The sequence below is a fragment of the Oreochromis aureus genome, linkage group 23, assembly GCF_013358895.1.
Source record: "Oreochromis aureus strain Israel breed Guangdong linkage group 23, ZZ_aureus, whole genome shotgun sequence".
NCBI classification, from domain to species: Eukaryota; Metazoa; Chordata; class Actinopteri; order Cichliformes; family Cichlidae; genus Oreochromis; species Oreochromis aureus.
In genome coordinates, this window is record NC_052963.1 from 41707991 (window position 1) to 41729507 (window position 21517).

General features: G+C 41.3%; 1 protein-coding gene across 9 annotated transcripts in view; it reads right to left on the reverse strand.

Moving 5' to 3' along the window:
* Positions 1-1725: 1725 nt before the first annotated feature.
* The window catches only part of elavl4 (ELAV like neuron-specific RNA binding protein 4), a 77649-nt gene continuing 57857 nt past the window's right edge, over positions 1726-21517 (reverse strand). For 8 of the 9 annotated variants that reach the window (XM_039607500.1, XM_039607498.1, XM_039607502.1 and 5 more), the window contains 3 exons: positions 12276-12501; positions 5862-5900; positions 1726-3024 (listed from right to left, as the gene is read on the reverse strand). In XM_039607500.1, coding sequence (XP_039463434.1) covers positions 2697-3024; positions 5862-5900; positions 12276-12501 — 593 coding nt within the window. In that variant the 3' untranslated portion in view covers positions 1726-2696. The remainder of the gene's footprint in view (positions 3025-5861; positions 5901-12275; positions 12502-21517) is intronic. The other variant, XM_039607499.1, reaches the window with a different exon arrangement.

The following is a 21517-nucleotide window of genomic DNA, read 5'->3' on the forward strand; positions in this document are numbered from 1 at the left end:
ATGCTAACCGAAACGGAAAACTATGCTTTCAGACCCACATTTTTGCATAAGGTTTCATCACAAAGCGGTAGTAAGTGGAGGGAGGGTGTGGACGGAGTGGCTTATTAGAACTACACAAACTTATCACAGGTTATATTGAACCAGAACGACTGTTTATAACATTCTATTAAGACTAAACTTTATTGAAAAAGATCTAAAGATTTCATTTTAACAAGACAAGAAAAAAGCAATAGCAAATTGAACTATTAACTAGGTTATGCATAGCGAGTAACTGTTTCTAGTAATAAGGGAAGAGCGTCCCCCGACCCTCCAGACATTTTTTTCAGTTTTCTTGACTTTTAGATTTTTTTTATATTGTAATTTTGATATATTGGTACAAAGCACAAACGTACTAAAAGTTCTCTCAGTGCAGTGGACTACTGGAAGAGCCTCTCCACTAGTCGCTTTGTTCCCTTTTGCTCAGAAACGCCCCCCTCCCTGTACCAGAATCACGCAAATACACAGACAATGAAACAAACAAATAAATACATAAATACACAGATAAATTAATGAATCATAAATATAGAATAAATACAAATAAATAGAAAAATAAATAGTTTCAAAAATAGATAAGGAAACAAACCGTTAAACCAACACGTTTATACTCTAAGCTTTTGTTCGGTTTCTTTTGCCGCGGTAGTTAACTAAAAGTTAATCCAATTTTTTTTTCTCCACAAGCAACATGACAACAATTGAACAGTTTCCTCACAAGTTTTTCTAAGTAACTGAACCACCACTTCATAATAAATTGTCATATGAAAAAGACAAGCTCAAACGAACAAAAGAACAGTGACAACTCAGATAGTACAGTAGATATTGTAAAACAAATGTAGACTATATATATATTTATATATATCATCTATTTGTACACAGCAAATAAAGACACAGTTGTCATAGATCCTTTTTAAGGAAACAAATATCTAGACTAACGGAACTAGCTAATCATCATTAAGTTTTGACAAACGTTTCACGCTCAGCAAGTAACCTAAAAGTCAGCAAACCAACAAAAAAAACCCAAAAACAAATAAAAAATTTGTTCAGTGATTCTTACAAGGCCCGGTTTACTCAAATCTGATTATTCAGTTAAGAAATAGTCTCACCAGATTTCTGGGCCAACATTAAACAAATATTAAACAAAGAACAGCAGCTCAATTCAATGCCAACATCAAAGTATTTTTTTTTCTTTAAACAACACATAGAACAACAAACTTGGATATTTAAGATATGTGAATAATGTAGTATAGCACCTACTGTTGATCGCTAAAAGGAAGTTCTTCTCAAATGTAAGAGCGAAGAAAATGATATAGATAATGTATAGTATGCTTCTAAATGGATAGATGTGTATATATCTATTTACTGAGATCCCATATCGACTGATGACAAAAACAGGAAAACGAGTGGACAAAGGGTCTTCTTGCTTTGGGCTCTGGACTGTGAGGATGGTTAGGCCTCGGAAAGACCCCTCTCCCTTCCCTTTTGGGTATCGCTGAATAATTATGCACTAGTACATGTGTGAAAAATTACCAAAATCACCTGCCTCAGATTGCATCCTTTTTTCACAAAACCTTCCATCTACAAAATCGCTACCAACTTGGATTCCCCAAAAAACAACCTCCGATCCTATAAAGTACCACGGCAGAACGACAAGACAAGGTGGTGCCCCCTCCCACCCGCCCCGGCCCCCCCTAGTTAGCCAGTCAAAATATTTTTCTCTTTTTTTCAAATCCAGATTCTTGTAAAAATTCTTCAATAATTATTATTTTAATTATCATTTATAAAAATAGATCTTTCTATTTATTTTTATCTTTTTCTAAACGCGTTTTTTTTTTTTTTCCAAGCAAAGAGATCTTCTCTTTGGCAACAGTGTTATTTTTTTTTTCTTAAATTACTGAACGTGTCATCAGCAAAGCTAACCCATCCCCTCCCTTGCCCCATCTCCCTGAACCCCAAGTGAGGAAAGACATTATGTTTTGTTTGCGATACAAAACAAAAACAATGTTAGAAATTCATTTTTTTTCTACATCAGAGTTACCGGGATCCCGTGGAATCCCGTTTGTAATCGGTAAGGGGACGCTTTGAAATACACGCTAAAAATGAATGAATGGTTCACCAATTTAAAAAAGAGCCGCCTCCCGTTTACTAGATGGGGAGGTATATAATACTACCGACAGTGGATCCGGATTTACAAAAGAAAAACAAATCCTGAATCAAGACAGAGAAAAGGCTCCAATCGAAAGAGGACGTTCTCTTCTCTGAAATAAGGGGATACAGGGATTTGCTACTGTTTTACACAGAAGAGAAAAAACATTGTAACAACCACAAGAAACGGAAAGAATATACAACAAAGAGAAGCCTGCATTATCGCAGGAGCTTCCAAAAACTCGTGAACGTTTTCATCATTTCATTTTTGTAATACTTAGGCAACGTTGGCTTATAGGTCCAAAGTTATAATATAAGCCATTTCTAGTTCAATTTGCTTGATGGTTTGTTGGTTGCTTTATGTTCCGGTTGGAGTTTGCTGTGTTGGATGGCTGTAGTAGGGTGGTAGTGGTAGTGACTGAAGGGGCTAAGGGATGGGTGGAGGTGGGGGTAGGGGGGGTTGGGGGCAATTTTGGAGCAGACAAAGTCGCGGGGCAACTGCTTCTACCTGGTAAAGTTCAGGACTTGTGTGTCTTGTTAGTCTTGAAGGAGACTTGCAAGACGCGGTCGCCCAACCTGTAGCCGTTGAGACTAGCGATGGCCATCGCCGCCTCGTCGTAATTTGTCATGGTGACGAAGCCGAAGCCTTTGCACTTGTTGGTGTTGAAGTCACGGATCACCTTGACGTTGTTGACTGCGCCGAACGGCCCAAACAGCTGCCAGAGCACGCTTTCGTCTGAATCTGGGGACAGGTTGTACACAAAGATGCACCAACCGGTGCCCGTGTGCCCGGGGATGTTCATGCCAACCAGGCTGGTCATGCTGTCAATAGTGATAGGTGAAAACCTGAGAGGAGAGGCACAGTTGGGAAGAAGAAGAGAAAACAGAGAAAACGGCAAGTGTTAACTGGGCAAGTTGAGGCACACAGAGAAACAGTGTCTGCATCTGCTGTACATGAAATCGCCCTAACCAGTGAAAAACAAAAAGGTCCTGCCAAGATCCTTGCCTGAATCGTACGCTACTCTCTACAGCCAAATATTCTGGTCAAGCCACTGATCTCAAAGCCAAACCACACCATATCAGACAAACATGCAAGTACTCCGTAAGAACGTATGTGCAAATATGTCAGGGCAGTCTGCATTCGTTTGCTAAGCTGCCACTAAATCCTCCAAGAACTCTTTGGCTCTGAAAAGTCTCCTGTCTGGAATGACGACGACGCTGTGTGCGCTACGCTGTATTTCTGCTGAAGGAGATGCAGATGAAGGTTTTCTCTTTGTGCCCCTGAGTGGCTCCTTTAGGTGTTAAATTGCAGGAAGTCGCTGAATTAAACTGTTGCTAGAAATTCATGAAAGATCATGCACCAGCCTGCTAAATCTGTTCTCATTCGCCTCATAATCTTCTCCTTTTTCTTGTGATGCAAGAGATTTGAATCCTCAGTTGACTTCACTTAATTGCCTTTCCGCTCAAAGGAAAGGGAGAGGAGAAAAAAATACCCCCACTTTTAAATAAAAGGTAAATGAGATAAAAAGGTTCATTTCTTATGCCACCTCTCTTCAAGAAACGACTATAGGCATTATTGGGAGTGCTTTAATTGAGATTTCCGCTTTGCTGCAGCTGTCTCAGAGATGGCTGCTTTCTTAAGGAAAAGGAGGGAGGGAAGAGGGAGCAAACTAAATGGAAAATGGAAGCACTTTACAGCCCAGTGGCATTAAGGTACAAAGTGTATTCCTCCCCCTTCTCCCCTCATGCAGAGCGTTCTGATCTGTTCAACTCCAGAGCTCGTGGCACTGATCGATAGCGTTGCTTGCTGCTCGGGGCCCAGAGCCTCCTGTTTCCAGTGACTATATGTGGTCAATCACTACGACCTTCCTGCATGACTTTGGTCATACAGAGTTTGCTTGTGGTTGTTTCGAATGCTAATACTTGCCTCAGGCTAGCAAGATCATCAACTGTAAGCAGCTCTTTGCAGCAATTACACTTTGTGATTTAGATAAAATTAGTGTATAATTAAGATGACATGGACTCATAGTTATAAATCTGCAATATTTTGATTTGAAAAATTACCTACCACCACAGGACTCTTGCAACAAGAAACTAGGTTATAACAGACACCAAATCATGTGGCCTCCCTTTCTTGTTGAGAGGATCCTTTAGGATGAATCTAAAAAGGCCTCATTGTCTGACATGCTCAGGCACACTCAGGCCTCTCTCATGTTTAAAAAAAACTTCATGCCAATTGTAAGTTTAAACTGGACAACGTCAGGTTTGTGGCTAAATGAAGGCTAGCTTACACTGGATTTGTGAAGGTGGAAATGAGTGTGCCTGTATGTATGTGTGCGTATGGGTGTAAGCGTGTATGCAAGCATACCCACCAGAGCGGGACCGAGCACTAACCAATGTTACAGACAAGACCACGGGTTGCATAGCAACTGTGTAGCTGACCAGATATCTATTCTATCCTTTCTAAAGCTAAACCATTTCCAGCTCTTAACGCTTTTCTTCTCTTTCCTTTCAAATAATAGCCCCAGATCGCTGAAAAACACTTGCAACTTGATGACATGCTTTGCAATCAGGACCGCTAAATCAGACACCTATTTTCACCTTTTTAAAAAATTATGTAAAGACACGGATTGAGGGTAAAGTGCTTACTGGAGAGGGTTAAACCTTTGAATGTCATATTGCATCACTATGAGAGTGTTATTCTGCAAAAACATGATCTTGTTTGACAAAATTACAGGTTTTTAGAGGAACTTGCAAAGAGAAAATATCTCTCGAGCTAAACCTTGGGTTCTGTTTGAGTTTCTAAGCTGACTGACTGATGATGCCCCCTGTGCTTGCAACATGCAAGGTGCCACCGTCAGCACATGGAACATCTATCACCACAGTGGCTGCTGCTCTGGGTTATGTAACACCTATGGTGGTGAGAAAGCAAAATGAAACATGGAGGCGAAGGAAAGGAGTTTGAGCAGAGCAGTGCCGAGCAAAGCTGGAACTGTCTGCAGTGAAACAGCATTTCCTGTTTCCAGCAGGGATCCAGGTTCATCTAGCCTTATCAGAAGTCCTAGCTAAACTTTTCTTGAATTCTATTAGCACTACCAAGAATGTATGCAAAATTTTGTAAATCACACAGCGGATTGTATACATAGGTTATAGGTTGTATCTGACTCACAAAATGTTTGATTCTAACATACATTCACAGCGACAAATTTAAAATTTGACCCTAAAGAGAGACCAAGCTCTAGATTTGTGGCGACAAGGCAGGAGAACCTGAATCCAGTAGAAAAAAACCAACACACCTAGAAATGAGAAGTTTTACACCAGAGAACAAAATCTGTTGAAACAACCCAAAACAATCCAAACAACACCAGCACTTTCATAATCAAAACAAAGCAAATTCATCACCACTGAAAACAAGGCTGATTGTTTTTTGGGTTTTTTTTACACTTTGAGTGGTTGGGAAGGTTTTAAAGCCAACTGAAGCTGACGGGGGAAAAAACATACAAACAAATCAAAGAACCAAGGATGCAGTTGACCTTGAACGAATTTGCAAATGCAAAGTGATTGCAAAAATGCAAGGAAAAAAATAATAAAAAAATAAATAATAAAAACAAACAGGAAAAAAGGATATTGAAAAATCACTGAGTCAACATGGACATCTGGCATTGGGTGAAGTTTTTAATTACCTCTTTACGCCATAGGCCATATTAAGCAAATTGTCCAGCCTGTAAAGAGAAGGAGGGTTCTGGGGTTAATGGTGGGCAGATGGTCGACTCACTCAATGGAACTAATGTTAAGTCCCTGCAGGAACTGCATGGCCCTCCTCACTCAAGAACAAACAAACCCATCTATAGTTGGTCCATTACACTGAGGAGCCCCACCAGAAAATGCTATCATCAGTTAATCAGTGAATCTACAGTACAATCAGTATGCTCTGCACTCGCTCAGTCGGCCACTGAGCTTCTTCGTAGGCCTCATCGTAGCCCTGCAATCGGGCACGTTAATATTACTGTAGGTGCGACCATTTAATTCTTACACAAGACTATAGCAGTGGACTGGTCACAGTTCAGGATTACAGTTGCACACATAACACTAAGGGCAGGCAGTGTGTTAGCACAGCATTGCTCTAGGCTATACTAGTATGATAGCCTAGCCGCAATGCTACACAATTGCAAATCGTAATCTTGCATGTGGGTATCCGTACAATTTATGACACCACATCGATGGTTTATTACGATGGAGGTAAATGAGAATTTATTTTAAGGTTCTACGCTCCTTAATTTGTGTTAACTCGATTAAGAGAACACTTGAGATGGCAGGAAATGATCAAGAGTTCTGTCAGTGTAATGGTTTGGCATTTGAACGATGGTGAGCGAGAGAGGTGACGATGATTAGTCGTGTTTCTATGCGATGGGAAAACACAAAAGCACAACTGAATGTTAAACTAGGCGTGAAATTGTGAATGCTGTCTTTGTGGCTGGGGTCAACCTGTTAAGTGCTAACAGGTCGGGTGGAATGGCAGCGTGTTAGTCAGAGGGTGTGCTCTGTCTAAAAGGGTTAGGTTTGGGGAGATGTTCTGCTTTCGTAATAATTTCAGCCTGCGAGCTACAGCCATTGCAGTCATCTGGGGTAAACTACTATTTGTGTGTTGTTTAAGAACCCAGCAGGCTTTGTGTGAGTCTGTCTGTGAGCTGGGCTTCGGAAACCTGTGGGCTGTATGAAACGTTGGCCCTCTTGGATGGATGCAGCCTGCTTAGTGACTCAATGACCTTCATTCCTCACTTGGGTCTGGCCTGTCTCATGTCTTATTAACTCCTCTGGCCTAATGGACAGGGGCGACGGCTTATTGAGCAACAGCTGGCCAGCGACGCCTCGTTCCTCTTGAAAACACTACAAACTCTCTAACTTTGACTCGACTGTCAGGGTTGTTTCTCCTTTTCTCTTGCTTCCTTGCAAAAACAGGAACTCACACAGGCACACAATCTTCTATGCAGCGTACATTTTAAAGAACGTTAAATTTCAATAATCTAGATTTCAAGGCAACATTATCACCGCCTTGAAATATAGCCTATATATCACACACACACATCCTGATTATTTAAGCAGTTGTGCAGCCTTGTAATAAATATCTTGCATATTAATAATAATAATCACAGTACTATTTGTATTAATCAGGTTAAATGAAATTTACTCTGCCTGTTAGAGATAACAGATTAGTAATCTTCTAATCAGGGACAATTTAACACCAGGATGCCAGGTAATTGTAGCTAATTCTCTTATAAATGAAAAACACGGCAGCATTGTACTAACCTGTGTTCAAAAATATTAATTTCACAAATTAATTTCAAGACATAATCTTCTGAGGGAACTGCTCAATTTTGTAAATAAATTGATAATCTGGTGACCTACATTGAAACCCCTCATTGGAGGTAAATTACATAACCTTTTCACAGTTTACAGAAACCTTCCGGGCAAATGATAGACCTGCTTATTGTTTGGCTTCATGGTGTGTCTGCACCGCAGCACTGTTCTCACTTAAAATTACCAAGCAGTACAAAAGCAGCCCTAAAACAAAGAACAAAAGTGGAGAAAAGGATATACGGAATCATTAAAACAGTAATTAGCTCATTACGTGGGGAGGGAATGAGCAGCCTGCTTTGTGGGTAAATGAGTCAATTGGAGAGGATGCTCAGAGGAGAGGCGCTCCAGGCTCGGGAGCATGAAGACATCTGCTGGCCGATGGGCCGTTGGGCCACAACAAAACAACCTGCTGCTAACACACTCTCTCGCTCTCCTTTCTCTCTCAAACATGTACGAATCCACACTGATGCAAGCTCGCCACGCAAACACTCTGCCAGCTTTTCACGCTGCCTCTCCAAGCTGGATGCAAATAATAGGGCTTTTGTGCTGTCTGTCAATGCATGTTAATGGTGGAATGGGCGTTTTTGTCTTTTCCTTTTTGAAACAAAAATCAGTTCAATTAAAATTGGCTCCTGCCCTGGATATAATAAGGCTAATTTGCTAATTAGTACCATTAGTTAACGACAGAGGATCGGAAGCAAGCGGGGATCTAGGGCTTTGCGTATTGTGCTTGAGTCGATTATGTTTGCCGTCTTGGAGAGGGACTGTACGAGCACATTATACATTAGCTTGTGTTACGGCAGGCCCACATGATTTACTCACACAGGACAGATGTAATTATAGCTGCAGCAGGATTGTATTGTGCCAAGACGATTTTTAAAAACTTGGGTCTCCTAAACAACATTCTTGCTAGCTAAAACAACTTTAGCATCTATGGTGGATTTTATTTCCAGTGCTCGTTGCTAGGTGTACATAAAATGTGTCTAACTTCAAAAATAGTTAGAAGTAAGCAAAACAAGAGATCGGTTCTGAATAAATGCAGTTTTTATCCCTAGTACTTCTCAAATTTAGGTAAAAAAAATGGAAACCACACATATCAACCCCATTTATAACTTTTAAGTGTTAAGGTTTTTAGCAAAGGGCTCGGGAGCAGAGAGCGGGAACACAGGGACACAGTGAGGAAGTGTCCTGTGGTTGTGAGTTGTGATGAGAAGCGACAGCTCTCCTGCAGAGCCTGTAAATTGGCTTGGCGTATCACAGACACACAGCCACGCTACATCGCTCAGGTGTCACACCAGGGAAGCCGCTCCAGAAGAAAAATACCTTCCAAGCTCTGACTTTGATGGAGAGTAAACAGCACGACCGGCTTAGTGTTATTGAAAGAGAGGAAATTGTGTAAGCACATATTCTGTCTTCAGTTCTGAAACATTCTTGTTGGATCATATGATAGTGTGCTGTTTCTATCTTCTTATTGGTTACTCAGGTGAAAGGTAACTTGAGCTTAAGAAGTACGCTCAAACTACCTCTAGGTGCCATAATATGATGATGTTTGGGTCTTTAATGACAGCATATGACTGGGTAGGATGCCGCACAGTGTACGAACTACTGAATATTAACTTGGTGTTAAGATTACTGACCTGGGCAAAAAGTTTTTTTAAAGACATGACGATAACATTAATTTTGGGAAGCTGAAATGGGGTTAAAATTTAAATCCTGATATTCATTTTGTAATGATTTGTTTTAACTGGCCCCCTGCTGACTGGATTTAAGGCCTCAGTCTCTTGAATAATGTCAGCTTGTAATGCAGCCAGAGACTCATGCAGTATTTATAGTATTTCATGTCTGGCTAATGTATAGGGGTGACAGCTTTCGGTCCAAAACAGTGGACAACATCATGCAGAATGAGTGTAAAATTAAAGGACAATACCTAACAGTAAAAATGCATCTTTTTGTTTTACAAAAATTATGAAAAAAAAAAAGATATTCCTAATATGTGTTTTTGCCCAGGCCTGAATATGCTGGGAAGCATCGACACGATGGCAGCATGATGAAATGAGGGGAAACATGTAGTTGTGAATGACAGAACCCCACAGTCTCTTATGAACAGTTCCTCTCTGATCTGGGTGGACCCACGCAGAGCTCTCACTGACTTACAGACACCTGCACCAGGTGCAAGGCTCACACCTGTTGTTCAGAGGATGCTTTTGCCAAATGACTGTTCACAGGAGAGAAAGTGCAGCATTGTTGTAACACAGACACTGGGATGACTCATGCTCTCTGAATATAAGTGTTACCATAGATATAGAAACACGGATATTGTGTTTGTGATTTGATGTGTGTCTGGGTAGTTCTCATGCTGGACCAGTCAGGATCTGCTAGTAAACACACTATAGAAATGACTTAATTCTGAACCCATTTTCATAAAATCTGCTTCGTTAAAGATGTGAGAAATGAAACATGATACTCGATATTGAATCGCGTTCAACATGTCCACATATTACTCAAGCGTGTGTAAAGCTGAAAAGAATGAAGCTTATCAAAGACAGGAAACCTCTGACTCTTTCTCATCTTCTTCCACTTATTCAACTCAGGGTCGCAGGGAGCTAGAGCCAGTCCATCAGCTCAGTTCAGTTTTATTTATATAGTGAGAAATTCACAACAACAGTTGCCTCAAAGCGCTTTACATGGTAAAAATCCAGCAATATTCGAAAGGATTAACATTGAGAAACAGGTAACATTCATGTTCACATTAACACCTTGTCCAACCCATGCATGTCTTTGGAATGTGGGAGGAAGCTAAAGGACCTGGAGACAGCATTCAGCACCCATCACAACCAACCGGTCATGGAAGATGACCGCCCCTCCCTGAGCCTGGCTGTGTCGGAGGTTACATCCTGTTAAAAGGGAGTTTTTCATTCCCACTGTTGCCAGGTGCTTGCTCAAAGGGGGTTGACTGATTTTTGGTGCATCCCCAGTGGGGATTTGAACCTAAGACCCTCTTGCTGTGAGGCAACAGTGCTAACCACGGCATCACAATGCTATAGAGCACAAGTGTTCACAATTCTTTAGCATATATGTTACTGCAATAACATACTCATATTGTATTCTAATTTAAGATTAACAATATTTGCAGTATGGTTTGTTTAATGGTAACTGTCCAGCCTGTGGACATGGAGGAAGTGACTTGATGTACTTATCATGACTTGAGTGTGTAGAACAAAAAAATACCTTCCTACTTCATTAATAAAACACTTAAAGAAATAACATTTTAAACACAGAGCAGAACAGTCGGCTTTATAGCACTCGCAAAAGCTGAGCAGACTGATATGAATAAGAGCATCTGGAAAGTTAATTTTTACTCGCTGCATAGCAAGCTGAATTTCATGAAATGTATGCTCTTTTAGACATGTCAAACCACAAATATGACACCTAAATTTCTAAATGTAGGGTAACACCTGATCCAGAGAGCATGAATAATTACAACATCTGATAAAACACATTGCAAACAATCATTTTGGCAAAAGGCTGCAGTCCTCGAACACACGGACATATAATGGCTACATACAGCAATGGCCAATGAGGTATCTAACTTTGTATAATGATGGACACTTGGTGCGTGTTTTCCAAATCAGGCCTGTTGTTTGGAGTAGACATGTTTCCTACATTGAATGCACTGATTTTCACGTTGACCAAGAAAAATCTGTATGAAGTTTAAGACTGATAGCTGATCAGTAAACATTAAATCAAATATATTTCAGTTTCAGATTATGCGATACACAAAGCACGGCTGTTTGTGAAGCTTTCTAGTAAATACTTTACTTGTTTTCCTTAATTTCTACATAAGCAGATGACATTCAACTTGAGATTCCCAACCTTGTGAGCAGATGGCCCAATCACATTGTTGATTATATTATGTCTACACTTTGTTTTCAATTTGCTACTTTAAAATATCTCTGAAAAAGAGCCTGGAAGGAGGAGGTGCCACTGGTTCTAGGAAGTATGTTTCAGTCACTAAAAGAAAGACTGCAACAATATCACAACGCTATTATGTTATAGCTATCACTTTAAATTAGCTTTCTTTCTAAGAATTGTGCTTTTCATCGCTTTATAGCAGATAGCCCGCTGTCTCAGGCTTCCAATTGTTTCAAAAATTTACCTGAAATTTAACTGAAAGTGAATTAATTTGAGTTCATACAAGATTGTAGATAACATCAAACTTGTGTTCTTATGTGGACACATTTGGATCCTTTTGGATTTTCATTAAAAAGGTATTTTATAATGCAGCTGTTTCTCTTTTGTACTTGGGAGCATCTTGCGTCCGTCCTTAATAGTGCTCCAACAGTGACTCATGTAACATGATCATGTTAATTAAATGAGACTGGGAAATGGTCTGAGAAAGACTTTTACTTTCAGAACCAGGCGCACCCGAAATGGCTCATCACGCCACGTCTTTGACAAAAAAATCAGGCTGCTCCTACTGGCTGTTCAAGGACAACCTACTGTCTGCAAGGCTGCTTTCAAAATTACTGAACAGTGGACCAGCCACTCCACTTCAACTGGAAATTTCCTGGGCTCGTCAAATTTATAGTAAACATTTAATACTGGGTCAGCGCCAAAGGTTTGGAAACTCTGCATTATACACATCACCTATAGAGATATAAGTAACGATTGTGTCTAAACTGCCTAAAACCTTCCCCTCCCCACCTTCTCCTCTGTCGTCCTCCTGCCCCTGTACTCACCTGAACCTCTGAGCCTGGTGGTGAAGGGGGCCAGGGTATCGGCGATTAGGGGACTGGTAGAGTTGTGACAGAAGAGCTTGGCTGGTCTTCTGGCTGGGGTTGTTGGCGAATTTGACCGTTATAGGCTCGGCAGCGCCCGATGGCTTCTGGCCATTCAGGCCCTTGATGGCCTCCTCAGCCTCTATCCTCTTATCAAAGCGGATGAAGCCAACACCTCTGGAGCCACCTGCGGGGCCAGCAGATCAGAAACAAACAGGGGCCCCTTTTACTTTACAGGTATCAGACAGAAGGTTTACTGTCTATATGTTTAAAAGATGTGTGTGCTGTTTTCTGAGTAGCACTCTTACTTTTGCACGTGATAAGCACTCCTATTTAAAGATCCCGCACAAATAAACAATGACATCATGCTTCACAGTGTAAAAGAGACAAAAAAGTAATAAATTGTAAAGTATTTTTAATGCAAATGGATTTGTGCTCTAACAGTAACACAAATACAGGCATACCCACACATACACACCAGCTACACACTGTGGCACTGACCCAGAGTGTGTTTAAAGCCACAAAGTCAAGTCTTTTCTTACGCTCATTCCAGTCGCAGTCACCCCTGCACGCCCTCCTCATGCATCGTTCTCCGTGACATTTGAGCTGTTTCCGTGGCGATATTTTTGACTGCCACCTGAGAGGAACATTTAGGGAAGCTCCCCCGGTGGGTCCTTTACTGGTGCATTGTGCGTATTAATAAGTGTGCATCTCTATACGTGTACATGTACATGCGTATATGTGTACATATGTGTATCTATTAACGGATGCTGTGCCTTGTTTTAATGAGGCTGCCTGCATGGCCCAGAGGATGCTCGCGCAGTGACAGCAGCACTCTGCCGAAGAGACTATTTACATAATACTGTGTGCACACAGGCATGTCTATGTGACTGAGGCTGAATAAAAGAGAGGAAGTAAGGAAGAGGGGAATGTTGTGTATGAGCATCATTGTGTGCAGTCTCTCTCACACACTTAAAAGGCACTCCTTATTGTTATTCCACATTTTGTTCATGCCAGCCCGCTACTTCCTGTTGGCTCGTCTCATGGTACTCGCTCCCCTGAATTCTCATTCTGTTAAGCACCTTGACCATCTCACTCCTTTTGTTCTTTTCTTTTCTCCAAAGACGAGCACCAGAAGGTTATTTACTTTCCAGTCAAGCAGAAAGATAAAAACGCTCTACGGAAGCAAACCGTTCATTAAAAATTACCTATCTTCTAATAAGGTGAAATCCAGTTTAAACATTTAAACAGATACATAAATGTGACTGTACTCTGGATTTACAGCATTGTGCTTTTCCCTCTCTCTCTCTCTGTTTTTATTTTTCTTCAGGTAACTGATTTGCATATTCTCTGCAATTTTCTTACCTCTTTCAAATACCGTGCTGGAAGTATTTTCTTAACTGTCACCACAACAAAAGGAGCTCAATTACTGCAAACTGTGGTGATCAGTGTCCTCTTGCAGCAGCAGAAACACGACTTGTGAAAGAATGGCAATATAAAAATAATTTTCAAAACTAATTTGCTCTCTGTAGTCTAACATAATTTGTTTACTTTTTTCTGAAAAGTAAAAAAAAAAAACTATATAAGCAACAACTTTCTGACTTTGGAACTTATACACAAAGAAACCTCCTACCTCAGAGTCTTTACTGAACAAAAAGCACTGCGAGGCTCAGATTTGAACCACAACATTTTCCTTATGTCTGGTGGTTGAACTCATTAACTCTTACTTCATAAAAATGCTTTTTTTAATTCTCATTTTTTAACCTTTCTACCTCCCTCTCCCCAGACAGCCTTTCACAAATTCTCTTCCCTTATTTCCTTTTGTGCCAACTCTGTACCTGCATATTTTAATTAGCTTGATAGAAGCAGTAAAACGAGCAATCCTAATGGGATGTACATAGTGTAAACAACAGCCTCTGCTGTTCCTACAGCTTTCTTTGCATATTACAGTTGTTTTTGTGCATATGTTGTGTGAAAAGTGGGGAACAGTGCGTTTGTTTCTGAGGTATAGTAAATAACAGTTTTTTGCTAATGGACGCTGGGCATTTAAATGTCCCCAATGCCTTAGTTTACTCTGATAACTGCAATAACCTGACTTTTCTATAAGGCACTTGGCAACTCCGAGAGCCTTGCTCAAGGGCACCTCAGCGGTAGTTAAGAAAGACGAGAGCACTGCTCATTCACTTCCTCCACTGAGATGAGAGCAGAAGAGAGGACTCTATTCGTCCTTTAATCCTCACACTTGTTTGGCCTTGAGCTCCTTCTAAGCCGGTTCTTGCTGGAGGGCCTCCAGACAAACGCTTGGCATACAGATGAAGGCCCGACACAAACACACAAACACCCATTCACGTGTGCACGCACATACTTATGTTATGACTTGAAGAGGTGCTATTAAGAATGAAGTGCGGAAAGAGGACCGGAGGTATCCATGACCATTTTCGATGGAGCGTGACCAAACGCGCAGTGTTTATATGAGAGCGAGACAGAGAAAAGATTTGTGTGTGTGTGTATATTCTGTTGTTTGTTTTAAGTATGCACCAGCTACTCTTGTCCTTGAGGTTGCACAGTAGCATTGTAAGTAGGTGAGAAAGGTCAGTTGGCAGGAAACCTCATCACCCATAATTCTACCGAGCAAAATGTGTGCACATGCTGTACTTGTGCCTGTTTGTGTCTGTTGGCTCTGTTCAGTCAAGAATGCTCACAGATCATGTAATGAAACAGAATGAATGGGTTTCGCCACAGTCACAGCAACATTGTTGACAAGCCTTAAAATTTAGAGTTCTCATAATTCCTCAGTGCGTCTAATAGTGAATGTACTGCAGTGTCACGAAGTTCACCCGACATCCCATTGGGGTGTCAAATATATATGTGAAATGTGTTCTGAATCCAATTACTGTTGCAGTGAGACAGCCTTCACTTCAACATCTGTTAGATCTCCACCGCCTTGTGAAATGATAAGGATTACATTCTCTGATTTCCTTATTTCAGAAAATTTAATTAAAAATACCCAAAGTCTCTCGTAGCGTTCAACCTTCCCACCCCGACTGTGACACAGAGCCCCAAGCCCATTTCTTCCAGGGTTTGCGTCACAAATATATAATAAAGCACTGAGCATTTTCCTAAAACAGCAGAGCTCTGCAGTTTTTAGAAAGTGTTACTCAGCGAGGACTAAAAGATTGTAATTGTTGGGGATTATATTCAGCAACGGATTAATACATGCTGGAAAGCTAGTTAGTACTTACTGCAGCAGTACGGTGTATTTAGGATTTGGTCAAAATAAACTACGATGCCTGTGTTTATGATAGGAAAGAAAGACGATCCACTCAAACAGCGCGGATCGTTAAAATGTTAACTTTTATAGAGAATACTGGCGAACAAGCTACAGATAAGAAGCATTGCTTCTTTCCCGGTTTTGCTCCTTGGTGAAAATTGGTAAAATATAACGAGCCTTGAAAAACAATGCAGGTATTTTTAAGAAAGATAAAAACAGCTTCTTAAATCCATGCACCTGTTCTGTTTTTACCACTCTGTCATGCCATATTAATGTAATAAACCTTGAGAAAGGTTTATTTGTCTCCGGTTAAACAGAGTAACAAAAACAAACTTGCAATCTATGAAGCAAGCTGCCAGTCTACGAAGTCCAACCTAATGACTGTCCTTTCAACCAGCCCCAGAAGCCTAGGCCTACTTATCACCCACCAGCCAGCCATACAGGCAACATTAGAGCACAATGTACTTACTAAGGTACACCAATCGGTCTTTCTCGCTCTTTCTCACCTCTTACTCTCTTTTTTTGCTCTCCCTCTCCTCCACAGTAATCAACAGAGGCTTATGTAACTCTCTCTACCTGTGCTTATCTCTCTCTAACACACACCGACAGGCACATTGGCTGCCTTACTAATAACACGCTGCCTCAGTCTGGGGAGGGGGAAACAGAAGGAGTGAGGATGGGGGATGAGAAGCGAGCGCTTGGGGTGGGGATGGGCAAGACCGGAATGAAAAGGAGAAAGGGAAAGAGGGGGGGGTGAGAAGTAAAGAAGGAAAGGACAAAAGGAGAAAAGGTAATAGAGGAGAATGTTAGGAGGTGACAGTAAAAGGATGATGATGAAAGGAAACAGTGCTATTCTTGCTTGCTCCTTCCCAAACAAAGCCGCTCTTTCTCTAAAACCCACTATCATTTCCCCAAACACTGACTGACTGACAGAGAGAAATGACTGCTCCTCCGAGGGACCAGAAAAAAGTGAGGTGAGAAACCTGGCTGCTGGATAATGAAACACACACACACATACAGAATTTCTCTGTCTTTCTCTAGCTCTCTGTCTCTCACACACATCCATCTAGCACAATGTATTCTTGTAAGCGGGCCCACTCTGGCAGATGCATGCACCAGTGCTCGCATGCATACGCAAAATCTTGTTGTTTTCCGGTGCTCTGTTTTCTCATCTCCCTTCCTTTTATTTTTATTTGACGTACAACTGTGTGCCAAGAGTATCAAATGATTAGACTTGCCTTTCCAAGAGATTTTTAATATGGCAGAGACAGAAAGAAACTTCCTACTGGCTTCTAATTAGAAGCAGGAAAAAAATGCAATGTCCTTGTTTTAAGTAGCATTAGTTTGCCTGGGTACAGATGGCATTTAAAAAAGCAGTGAGAAGAGAGGCTCAGAGACTTTGAAGAGTGGAGGTGCCCTGTGCTTTGGCCTCTGTCAGAGCAGAGCTCCAACCATCTGTCTGGTGTGTGCGTACGCATGTATTGATGTGCATATCTATATGTGGTTTTGCGTGCGTGTGTGTCAACTATCACAGAGATGGAACGCACTCGAAAGATTACAGGAAAAACAAACTCGAGGCAGAGAGATGTGAGATGATAGCGTGAGTCAAGGCTGCAGTCATCCCATCTACAGGAAGCAGCTCTCTGCTCATATCACCTTGACCGTTCTGTTCTCTGCTACTGGACAGACAGAGAACAGGGAATCAGTGTGGTGTCAGTCTGTAGAGGAACATTCATTATTCAAGTCAGTAGAGGAGAGAACATACTAACTGTGCAGAGAAAGGGCAGTTCCTTTGAGGAAAAGAAGGTATTGCTGTAATGCACAAGTAAATATAGTGCAGGTATGAGAAGAACGAATAAAAAATGGGAACTAAACAGTAAACAGTCGTCCTCCTCGCAAATGAGGCACTGACTGGAAAGACAAGCAAAACAATAAAGGAAGATTTACCCAATGTTGAGATGACAAGTCTGTTAAAGTAAGAGCAGAAGCTGAAGTTTAGGCTGTAACTACAAACTACAGAATAACGCTGAAGACCACAAATTAATATTTACATTTAAATCAAGACCAAAATTACAAGTTCAATCTAACTTCAGAGATGACGCCAGTGAAAAGCAAGTTTGTACTCTAGGTTACTTGATGGCTTTTATCACTCCCTACATCGACAACAGCTCTAAAAGCTTTTCTCCAGTTGACTAAATGCTTACAGCGATCTAATGGCAGCAGGGGAAATATATTATGTGTTCAGTCTGCAGCTTCTAAATAGAAATGGGCTGCGCTAAAGCGTTTTAAACATATGCACTGCGAGTACTGTGTTTATATCACGAGCAACCAACTCCAGGCTGCTGCAGAGTAATTCCACGCATCACGTCTATGCATCTGAAAACATAAAAACGTTCGGTTATGACCTTCTGGGAGCGCATTTTCAAAACGGTTGAGGCTGTCTGATCACAAATTGTGAGACAATAAAAATTAAATCTTTCTTGTTTCTCTTGTTGTTGTTTTTTCTCTCTTTTTCTGATCTAAAAATGCCACATTACAGGGGGCAACAACTGCACTCTTTCTGGCTGCCTTTTCAAAGGCACTGGCAAAAAGGGTGTTTCAGGTAAAACTAAAATAGCTCTGATTAAATTATAATTTTGGCTAAACAGGTCCTGTTCTGTGCAGCATTATGCACACTGAACGTGGTCAGATTTTTAATACCTCCGTAAACCCAATTTCAACTCTAGCATTGCATATTTGTGATGCTGCCTGTCGAAAAAAAGCTTTTATACATTCTCAGTTTAATGCTCCTTTTTGCTGCCTATCATACATCTTTCACTAAATATTACATATAATTTCATTGTGCGTGCAAGATGCACCTATTAGTATCACAGGCAATCCCCATCACGAGTCATACGACAGAATTAACGCTTGCTACTTGTTACCATGGGAATCTTTTCTCCATTACCTCCTTCCATCCCACACGAAAGGAAATGTGGCATCAGCCTTTTTACAGTCGGTCCTTACACACAATGAGCAGCAATTTAGTTTCACATTAGGGCTGTCATTTGTAAAAGCTGTGCCTCCGGATCAATTGTATTTGCAGTCATTGATCGGGTAAGCATTGACCTCTTTGTGCATACGAGATGAAGACCTAGGAATAGCCAGCTATTGATCCGAAGAGGTCTCCGATATTGCATGTGTTTCAGTTTGAGGCTAGCTCAAATCAGCTGTCAGAACATAAAATCACGGCCTGAACGCCTTCCCTGAAGGTTAGACAGAAAGGCGGGAGGGGGAATCTGGCGCTATGCGCGCTGATGAAGAGACAATATGCTTATCCATTCAGAAGAAATCGACAGACAGAGGAAGGGGGATGGCGAGGGAGAGATGGAGAGATACCCTTGTCGAGTCAATATCGCGTTCGCGCCCTGAGTCTTTGGGGCAATTTGCCAGTTTTGGTGAATTTTGCTTCAGCTGCCTCCATGAATGATGCTAACAGTGATGATTTTAAAGTTCCTTCTTGTCTTCAAGAACAGAAGAGTGACTGCAGGGTGCATCCTGTTGATGAGGAGGGTCATTTACAGAACAGACTTCATGTTCCCAATTTAGCTGAGCAGGAGCTGGAGATCATCAGCCCATCTGCCGATGGTCACTGGAGAACATTCGTTACTTCAGCAGCTCTATGCAGCATGTCTGTGATTGCTCCTGTATAAAGCCTATGCAGTTTACATCGGCAGGGTAAGGGTGTATTTCAAATCCGTCCCCGGTTTAGCAGAAAGAGTGAATCACTGAGCGAATTGAATTTTAGATACCGATTAGGTCACTAATTCAATAAATATGGAAACGCTGATGATTCACTGTCGACCTGCACCGAGACTTCAAGGCGCTGCGCTGTAACGACGCTCTATCAATATGCCCCTAAACCCAGGAAGACTAAAGTTTTAAGGACTTTTTTTGAGGTGTCACCGTGACACAACCGACATGAGGACATCCTGCGGCTGGCTAACAGGACAGCGATCCACTCATTGAACCAAAAAGCAGTCTGACACCAAGCACAAATCTGTATCCCTCTCGCTCCTTCGCTGCCTTTCTGAGTCTCTCCTCTTTCTTGTTCTGTACTTACATTTTGGCAGTCACAGGAGAGTTTTAATTTGCAGCCCATTTCTCTCTTAATGGCAGTGAGTGTGTGGGTGGGTGTATGCGTATGCCTGTACAGTAACAGAGAGAAGAAAAAGATGAGTCAATGTTGCCAGCATACTAGTCTCAGGGCCCTTCTAAAGTCCTCCATGTTTTTAATCACCAGCAACTCTAACATCTAATTAATCATTAACATTTCTCCTGCTGATCCTTAACCCTCTGGGGCCACCTTGAAGAACATCTCTCTCACACATAATCTTTGTGTCTGTGTGTGCATATATAGTACGTGTCTATTTCAATTGTGAGGCAGGTGTCCAGGGCAGTAGTTAGGATAGCAATTATTGTAAGTGAGGGTGTTCACAGACTAAAAAAACCCACCTCCTGCTCTCTGTGTGCGCTGAGTGTGCTGACCAATATACCTTTTACACGAGTGCATGTGAGGATTGTTTTCCCAGTCTTCATTTACTGTACTATATTCATCTTGTACACGATGCGGATAAGCATAGCTTGTTTGCCTTAAATTGTCCGATTAGCTCTGATATTCTCTTCGATGTCAGCGTCGCCTTCTGTCAAACGCAACAGCCAGTTTTCCAGGCATCATTAAAAAAAGATTCAGTCTGGTGTCTAATTAGATTTTTTCATCCAATGTGTGAAAAAGGGACTGTGTGCAGGAGAGAGAAATGGGATATTCCTCAAACTACTGTACTGTACAAACAGGGAAAAAAAGAACAAACTTTCTTACTTCTAAGGTTTTACAGGACATAATAAAACATCGAGTTCTCATCAGGACTTAGAGACTTAGGTAAATACAACCTCAGGTGAACAAAAACCACAGCATTTCAATCAGGCTGAGACCTAGTGCAGGTCTCACTAGGTGAGACCTACCAGTGGCGCTGTGATAGTGCATCACAGTGCCAATGGCACACCTTGATTCTTTTTTCTGGTGCAGATTTGCTTTTGTTTTGGGGATCACTGCCCTGTTGCATAACTCAATTTGGGCTGAGCTTTAGCTGTTGGACAGATGGCCTCACATTTGACTCTAGAATACTTTGTATACAGAGGAATACACACACGTTCAGCGACTGCAAAACAAGCCCAAATCATCCCCCCTTTGAGCTAATTATTATAGCCAAACATCTCCATGTTGGTCTTGTCTGTCTGAAGCACATTGTTCCAGTCTTTACAGGGGAGATGCTTTCTCCCGGCAACAACTTCAAACAGCCAATACTTGTTCAGTCTTTTCAAATTTCACTGCCATGAACATTGAACATTTAACATGCTAACTGAGGTCTTTAAAGTCTGAGATGTGGCTCTTGGGTTTTTGCAGAGCATTGCATGCCCTGACCTTGGTGTGAATTTGCTGGAACATCCACACCCGAACAGATCGGCAACTGTCTTGAATGTTTTCCACTTATGAATAATCTTTCTCGCTTTGTAATGATGAATTTTGGCTGGTTTGACTTTGGGTTTTGAAAAGCTCTAACAACCCTTTGCAGATGGTCAGCAACAATCGCTTCTCTAAGATCATTGCTAATGTGTTTCCTTCTTGGCATCCTTCTCCAGACCAGCAAACTGCCAAAACTGCTACTTTTATAGAGGTGCTCACACTTGCTGATGATAGATTAATCAAGTGCATCTGATTAGCAGCACCTGTCTGTTACTTACACTCTAAGTGTGCACTTAGTTTTTCACTCTGCTATTGCATCTAGTCTTTGTTAACTAAATGGATGACTAAATGTAATATCCTATATTTTATTGTTAATCTGAGGTTGTATTTATCTTATTTTAGGTACTGCTAATGACTGCAAGGTCCTGA